At 40.3% G+C, this 8,693-nt stretch overlaps 1 protein-coding gene across 1 annotated transcript; it reads right to left on the minus strand.

Annotated features, from left to right (window-relative positions):
• Positions 1 to 267: 267 nt before the first annotated feature.
• On the minus strand, positions 268 to 8,242 carry itgb1bp1 (integrin beta 1 binding protein 1). The gene is made up of 7 exons (XM_058399713.1): positions 8,083 to 8,242; positions 5,185 to 5,342; positions 5,027 to 5,105; positions 4,808 to 4,938; positions 4,442 to 4,534; positions 3,098 to 3,247; positions 268 to 2,181 (listed from the first exon to the last, which is right to left on the minus strand). Exons 2-7 carry the CDS (start codon positions 5,254 to 5,256, stop codon positions 2,110 to 2,112), a joined length of 597 nt encoding a protein of 198 aa, XP_058255696.1. The 5' UTR covers positions 5,257 to 5,342; positions 8,083 to 8,242; the 3' UTR covers positions 268 to 2,109.
• Between the last annotated feature and the right edge of the window lie 451 nt (positions 8,243 to 8,693).

The raw sequence follows: 8,693 nt of genomic DNA on the forward strand, positions 1-8,693 counted from the left end.
GTAAACAGAAAACTGAACCGATAGAGCAATGATATCGTGTATCAAATTCTACACCGGGTGTGTAGACGTCCGGATATTTCGAAAATGAAGCAAGGAGGAACATTTCACTCTCATTTACTGTCACTGTTGACTCTTAATATTGTATAAATAAAATGGGAAAACTGGAAGTTAAATCAAACCTGTGCCTTGTTAGAACTTAATGAGATTTTATTGATTTATTTTGCTTGAATATGTGTTTGCAAAGAAAATGGAGCTTGAGACTTTCACTAGGATCTATCTTTTTTTAATTTATCCATAAACAATCACACTGGCCAGCTTGTTCCTTGACCCCTTGTTGAAGACTATAACAAGATCACCATCTAGTGGAGTACAGCGATAGACACTGGTGCACTGTTAGATGTTAAAGTATCAGTGAATAACATGAGGAAATCATTCATTAGTTCGCAATAATAAATCCACCATCATGTCTACGTTTTATTTATTCTAGTCCTGCTGTGGAAAAAGAAGCCTTTGTCACAAACATTACAGGACATATTCTTCACAGCTCAGGAAGCCAGGGTCAGCCAGCTCTACGGAAACAGGACCCAACAGTGGCAGTTTGGTGGTGCTGGGGCTTGAACCCCCATCCTTCTGATCAGTAGCCCACTACTAATACTTTTTGCTTGGCCTTGTTGTAGTTTCACAATTCAGCAATTTCCTTATGCATACTGTGTGCCCAATGAAGCTGTGAGGTTTTATTTTCAACGGCGCGGACACTGAGCTAAGCACTGCCTCTATACGATGAGCTCTGCAACAGACGTAAAGCGTAGTGTAGGTGTCCGGTGTCCTTCCCTGTGGATCAAATAATCGCCTGCTGGCTAGCGGTGCTCCTGCTTAACTTCAGCCGGATAGAAAATTACAGCCAGAAGGGAAGTGGAGACAACTCCGGAGCTCAAATTTAGGATTATAGCAAGAATAAAAACTGTAACCTGTCAAAAGCCCTATAGTCCTTCCAGCTCACATCACATTTAGCTGTAAATTAGTTCAGTGGTATTAGAACATGTATGTGTAACCTTTTGTAATGATTAAAAAAATGTGTTCAAGGTGTATCAGTGATTTCTAAAACATTGTCACAACCTCACACACGTACAGAAATGTGGATTCAGTGGATGGCCTGTTTTCATTGTTGTACACGGGTTACCGTATGGCAACATGGCGCTAAAATGAAAAGATTATCAAAAGATTATTATATAATTATATGTACTGGAAGCAATCGGATCAAATTTGTAAATAGTTTGGGGAAAAATGCTACAGTTTCATTGTATGAAATCTACACAAACCCATTTAATAACATAACTTAGAAAGAGGCTCCTTATTTATTTTATATATAAGTAATAAGTCCTATTTCTTAAAAGAACACATTGCTTTCTTTAATTTTTTACATGACATGACATTTACAGCGATGAAAAATCCACCTCCACTGGTGAGACGGACCATACCAGGCTTTTATCAAGGACAAAGACAATATGATTTCTTTTTAAAAAACAATCAATTGAAAAGTTTATTGTACCGGTTTTTTTTTTAGATTATAGTACCGTATGAACTGATCCAGCAGCATCTGGACCAGGATTTATGAGAGGACAGGAGAGGGTGATCTGTTACACACAGCACTGAACATCAGACCCCTCAACCCTCCTCCCTCAAGGCTACAGATAGCTGGAATTTACAGCATGTTTGATGAATAATCCCTTGTACTCCTTCGTACTCACTGTACCGCTGATAGCATTAATCCCACATGATGCTCAGTTACTGGAGAAACCGTATGCTGAGCTCAGTGTATATTTACATTAAATAAAATTAAATTAGGCTAATGATTTGCCTGGAAGGCCTTCAGGTGACAGAGATTGTAATATCAGAAGCAGAATGTACATGGCTGATGTAAACACTGCTCCCTGCAGAGGCTGCTCTTATATACTGATCGTGGAGCAGATTTATTGTATTGTAATCCTGAACTTAACCGCTACAAGACGAGGAGATTTCTTCTGACACTCTGAGCATTATCCAGGGATCATGCCTTCATGGCAGTTTGACGGTCTGTTAGAGGTGTGGATTTGACGGGAGGCACAAGCCTCAGGATTTGTCTGAGGCCAGAACACAGTCGAAGGAAGCGGAGAGTACTTTACAGATGGCTTGAGCTTGCTCCTGCAGTGGAGAGAATCAAGTGTCGGATAATACTGTGACTTTAGGACATCATGGAAATAAGATTTTATTTCAAAAAGCTTCAACACAAGTTTCTGCTGTATGTTCTGCTCCACACAGGCAATAGAATGAGTGTTTATTGGATAGTTCGTCCTGACCAACACACAAGGACTTATTCTTCATAGTGAGAAGCCCACTTTTACACCCAATCGAGTAAATCCCCTCCTTCTTTTTCTCACAATTCTGATGTGAGTGCAGCACATACAGAACATATCTACAGTTTTAAAATCAGCTAAAGCTATAATAACAAATTTATAAACTTTATGACAAGAGAAACTCAATACAAAGACTTGTACAGGTATGGCTACTGAATATGTCTAGAAAAATCTGATCTCTGTTTCTCATTAGGCACAAATACAAGGCACAACTGATACAGTACAATGTGGTTCTTTAAGAAATGAAAAATTATCCATCCATCCTTCCATACATCCATCCATCCTCCCATCTATCCTTCCATCCATCCTTCCTTCACTCCCTACACATGGTAGTGAGGAACTTGTAGTCTATCCCAGTGGAATTAGGGCACAAGGCTGAATGGGGTGCCAACCCATTACAGGGCACCCTCACAATACGGACAATTTAGAGATGCCAATCTGCCTTGTTTTTTGGACAGGGGGAGGAAACCCCTGAAGCACAGGGAGAACTCCACACGCAAGGTGTCGATGAAAATCGAACCCTGAAGGTAAACAAGCCCCCTGATTTTGGATTTTAAACATGATAATGTAAATACAGAGACTGTCAAAATGGGAATTTAACCACAGGATAAGAATCTTAACCAGATATGAATTCCTGACTCCAACAGGAAAACACTTAAATATGAAGTCCTCAGGCTAGTCAGTGATGTGGTGTATCAGTTTACCGCATTGCTGCACTGGTAGACCCAGATGCTGCACTCCTGCTGCTTGGCATCGGTGGTGTTGAGGGCCAGGAGGTTTCTCCCAGCTCCAAGACCGTCATCATAGCACAGCATGCGCACTATCAGGTAGAGAGGGTGGCGGTGTAACACGTCCTAACGGAAAGACAAACAGCAGCATGTGTGTTTTAGAGATAAATGAAAGAGCATTTGCTGTAACTTTTCATCAGTTCAGTTCACCTTTCCTTTTTTAGTTCGATTCATGTTGGCCAAGTAACATGCAGCTACACAGCACTGCATATTATTGTTCTGAGTAGAAAGCTACTGCATGACATGAAGTAACAACCGATGTCGATGTGGTTGTGCAATTTTTGATGAGACGCGAAATCTTTAGTTAACGTGATCATTTTGCTAGCTCAAAATAAGGAGTAAAAAGAGCTGGGATAGAAATCTAGCGTTCATTAATATTAAATAAATCTCGTTTGTTTGGTTTTTTTTGCTGTAATATCTCGGTCTCCATTATTGTAGACATCAGAATGACCTTCGGTAATGACGATGCTTGTTTCGCTTCAGTTTTGAAACAGCAGCTGGTTACAAAAGACTGACTTGAGAGAAGAGAAAACATCTGCTGGTGCTGATGTGCAAAATCCTTGAGAAATGACAATCTAATGAATATTATAGCACAGCACTGCTGAACGTTCGAATCAGAGAGTCATATCATATAACAGCACGGCTCTAATGATAGTGTTGAGGCAGATCACAGGCCTAAATGTTCTTGGTCTTGTACGGTGGACACTTCACATAATCTCAGACTAATAATAAACGCATTACAAAAAAAACCATGCCGTTATATAACAAATTAAAATATCTATTCTATAACAATGTAGAGATTTCCATTTAAGTGTCCTTGGTAACAGTAAAGTTTCCACTACAGAGTGCTCTGTGTGTTGAGATTTCTTTTTAACTCTTATTAACTTCAAGAAAAATAAAATAATGATATATTCTAGCATATAAACAGATAAGTTAACTGTTCTAGATCTTGGATTATGGATTATATTCTTTCATGGATTATATTCTTTGACAACATCATACCCATCATGTATTATTCTATACTCAGTGTATGTGGTGGTCACTCTCTTACAGAAGGCAATGCAAAATAAGGCCCTTAACTGTAAAATAAATGAAGATTCAAATATAGGATGCAGCAAAGTGTGTGTGGACTGTCTAAATGTTTTTAATCTGATTTTACTGTAACTAAAAACACATGAGGATGTTGCACTTCCCTTTAGTAGAACTGCCTTATCGTGTTATTTTCTTTAAAGACACGCAGAGCATCACAAGGAGACTTACACACTGGTCCAAAGACGCCACTTTGACTCCGTACTTGGACACTCCCAGGATCATCTCCTCTTCTCCGGGCACAAATGGCAGCTTTCCGTCTTGCTTTGGAGAGAACACAGAAGTTTCCAAGAATTAAAGTCAGAAAACTGGTAGCCTGTCAGCATAATAATAATAATAATAATAATAATAATAATAATAATAATAATAATAATAATAATAATAATAATAATAATAATAATAATAATAATAATAATAATAATAATAATAATAATAATAGAGAATCAGGGCAACAAGACAATCTGTGCATTGCCCTAAAAAAAATTTCTAGAGCTGTGGATATTTTCCAGAATGCTTCGATTCAACGGGAAGAATTACCTGAGCTGCATCGATATAGCTGATCAGGTCTAACGGCTCCTGGAGGGTTTTGCTCATCTCAAAGTCCAGCTTCTCAACAGCTCCCAAATATTTAACCTTGAATTCAGCGCATGTCTCAGACGCACTGTTACCTACAGGTTCAGCGTAGAATTTGTTATTTATTATAGATTAGGTATAGATGAATGCTGTATTGTTTAGATCAAATGTATGACAGATAACCTGAGCTCTTGGTGGAGTCTGTGTCAAGGCTGGCGACTGTGCTGGACCTGGACAAGCCTCCCAGACTGGAGTCTACAGACTAGATAAGAAGAGAACCGGCGTGAATGTCATGACTGAAGTCGACTCACAGCGGAGATCATGACTGCAGCGCTGCTCACCTTGCTCTTGGTGCTGATCTCACTGCTCTGGGAGCTGCTGCTGCTGTGGCGCTTCTTGACCTTGCGGAACATTCTTCACCACGACACCACATTCTTCACCATGACGCCAGCGCTGCAGGCCTCCTGACACCAGTCCTCTAAACACAATCCAAGCAATGCTTGGAAAAGGAGTAAAGAAGAAAGCAGATCGTTAATCAGTCTGCCTTTGTACATAAACAGTGGAGAGTTCTGCTGTCTCTATGCTGGTACAGACACTCAGCTGACATTAAGGCATCGATTTCTGGATCTATTTCTAGCTGAGAATTTTTTGCAAAAGATTTCCAAAAAAATGAAGAATAACTAGAGGACAATTAACAAAGATTTGCATTAAAAGTCTTATAGTCTCAGTTCTACACATACAAGGCAAGTCAGTAATTTTGGTGTATCTAATAAAGAAGCACTATACAGTATTTTAAGAATCCCAACAATGCTGCTGTGCTGAAACATTTGTCACATCACCACACACACACACCCACACAGCCATATCTGTGTCTCTTCTGTACTAAGAATAGACCACTACCCAAATTACTGTTTGGAGTTCTCATCACCTGAAAATCACTCACTGCTGCTAAGGATGGCCTCTCACACACAGCCTTAACATCACCATGACATTACTGTGGATGGCACCACAGAGAATCCATCAACATGGCTTTAGCTGTTCATGTAGATGTCCTCGGATAGTCTTAGGACTGCATTTGCTAACAAGTCTCCATGTTTGATATGATACACTTTAAGTTAAAACCAAAATTATGCTTATAGTCAGAATTTGCTCATACACTGATCAGGCATAACATTATGACCACCTGCCTAATATTGTGTTGGTCTCCCTTTTGTTGCCAAAACACAACAAACTACAATGCACTGTGTATTCTGACACCTTTCCATCAGAACCAGTATTAACGTCTACAGCAATTTGAGCAACAGTAGCTGGTCTGTTGGATCGGATCACACGGGCCAGCCTTCACTCCCCACGTGCATCAATGAGCCTTGGTCGCCCATGACCCTGTCACCGGTTCACCACTGTTCCTTCCTTGGACCACTTTTTGATAGATACTGACCACTGCAGACCAGGAACACCCCACAAGAGCTGCAGTTTTGGAGATGCTCTGATCCAGTCGTCTAGCCATCACAATCTGATCCTTGTCAAACTCGCACAAATCCTTACCCTTGTCCATTCCTGCTTCTAACACACCAACTTTGAGGACAAAATGTTCACTTGCTGTCTAATATATCCCACGCGCTAACAGGTGCCATGATGAGGAGATCATCAGTGCTATTCACTTCACCTGTCACTGGTCATAATGTTATGCCTGATTGGTATAAGTTCCTGCTTAAACAGTTGCACTCTTGGATCAATAATACACAGTTATTAGAAGAGGAATGATTTCGAATCACACTCTCACAGTGTCACTTAAATGAAGATAAGTTCCCTTTTGAGTCTGCTTCCACTCAAGGTTGCTTCCTCATAACGTTTCAGGAAGTTTTCCCTTCCCATCTTCGCCTCTGGCTTTCTCATTGGAAAAAAAAATATATATAAATATAAATATGGCATTTCTGTAAACACTGCAAAAAATATTGCATCTTAGCAAGCGATATCTTGGATCTAGTCAAATGTAGGTACCATTTCTTATCATAAAAATTATAATAAAGAAAATCTAAGACTACTAAGCCTATTTCTAGAAATATTTCACTATTTTTGGCAGATAATTTGTTTCTTTTTTAGAAATGAATAATTGAGCAAATAAATGAACAATCAGCCAATAGAATTCGAAAATTTAAATCTTGCTAAAATCAGAAGTCATTCTTGTGTAGTGAAGCTTCTTTATGGCCATTGCTACAAATAAAACTGAATTGATCTGAAATAATGTCGGGTCAGCAGCAGTCCTTTTACATGTAAGAAGGATGTGGCTCTAGTCAGGAACTGTTCACCTACAAATGACAGTTTATCAGACACTACAGCAAGTGAGTGTTGGTATCAGGTAGCGTAGACACTTCACAGCTCCGGGGTTCAATCCTGAGCTCAGGTTTCTGTCTATGTGGCATTTCTGTGTGTGTTCTCCAAGACTCTATGTCTGGTTTACTCCAGGGTTCTTTGTTTAAGTTTACTGGCTATGAATGAGAGAGAGAGAGAGAGAGAGAGAGAGAGTGTGTGTGTGTGTGTGGTGCCCTGCAAAGAACTGGCTTCCCACAACAAGTGTGTGTTCCCTTCACACTCCCAGGACATGGCTCCAGGATCCACTGTGGATCAAAGTAACTACAGATAACTTTACTGTAACATGAATCTCGTTTTCCTTTGGGGTCAAAAACAAACCAGTTCTCATTTTATTCATATATAACCGAAAGCCAGTTGTCCATGCACACCCCCATCCACCCCTGCAGTCCCTCACAGCGGCTCGGCGGTGTGATTGTTGTTGTTGTTGTTGTTGTTGATGTGCGGTCCCTGGACTCTAACCTACACACAGCTCATGGATCAAGTGCTGATAAAGAGCATTAATGTTACTGTAACTGTGAGACAAACCGAAACCTCAACAGCGGCACGTGCTTGTTTCGAGGCTCACGCACCCACACCCTTCTTGATCGTATAGTAAACTTCGAGCTTCTAACCGGCGCGCGCGCTCTCTTGGGATTATACAGTGCGCGCGAGCGTTAAAAAAATCTCCCGTCGTGGCTTTCTCATTAATGAAATTACCGTGGAAGTAACGGAAGCTCGTTGCTAGGAGAACCCCTTTGCCCCACCCACACACACACACATATATACACACTCTACCGCCGACTTTTATTATTCTTTTAAAGAAAGTGGACTTTTTTTTAAGAAACACACGCGGACCGGGGTCGGTGTAATGGCGTCGTGGGTCTCACCTCTGCTCTGGACTTGGGGTGGGTCAGTGTAAAATCGTACCGAGGCGATGACCATCAAAAAAAAAAAAAGAAAAAGCACCGCGTCTCCGGCTCTCTCTCTGTGTTTTGGCGAGCCTTAGCGTTGACACTTCACTTCCTTTGCGACTCCACCCAGCTGCGCTTAAAGGGGCCGCAGTGCGCGAGCCTAACTTTTTACACTACAGCTCGATAGCGTGATGGATTTGTGATCAAGGTGAAAAGCAACCAAGCTTCAAACTTCAGTGCAACTTAATGACAGGAAATAAGAGGTAATAATCAACGTTATTAACATGCATGGAAATACAAAAACATGGAGTTCAGCTAATAAGGAGGACTCAATCTTTTAACTTGAATGCAAATACACGCGTATGAAAAGGAAATCTGCAGAGCTTACATGAAAGCTTGCTTAGTAATGATCAAGATTAGTATTAAAGCCTGCTGTAAAAAAGAAAGAGATCATTTTTTAATGAAAATATCACTATAGACAAAAGCTTGGACAGAAAAATAGGACAGTACTTCACACCCAGACACAGCGTCCTTTTCTTTCTTTCTTTCTTTCTTTCTTTCTTTCTTTCTTTCTTTCTTTCTTTCTT

This window comes from Hemibagrus wyckioides, linkage group LG09, assembly GCF_019097595.1.
Source record: "Hemibagrus wyckioides isolate EC202008001 linkage group LG09, SWU_Hwy_1.0, whole genome shotgun sequence".
NCBI lineage: Eukaryota > Metazoa > Chordata > Actinopteri > Siluriformes > Bagridae > Hemibagrus > Hemibagrus wyckioides.

What these genes read in the sequence shown, in the direction of transcription:
- itgb1bp1 (XM_058399713.1), bottom strand. Translation starts at nt 5,256, where the DNA reads ATGTTCCGCAAGGTCAAGAAGCGCCACAGCAGCAGCAGCTCCCAGAGC. An exon ending in AGATCAGCACCAAGAGCAAG is followed by an intron (nt 5,106 to 5,184) that starts GTGAGCAGCGCT and finishes CTTCTTATCTAG; the next exon opens with TCTGTAGACTCCAGTCTGGG. An exon ending in GCTATATCGATGCAGCTCAG is followed by an intron (nt 4,535 to 4,807) that starts GTAATTCTTCCC and finishes TTCTCTCCAAAG; the next exon opens with CAAGACGGAAAGCTGCCATT.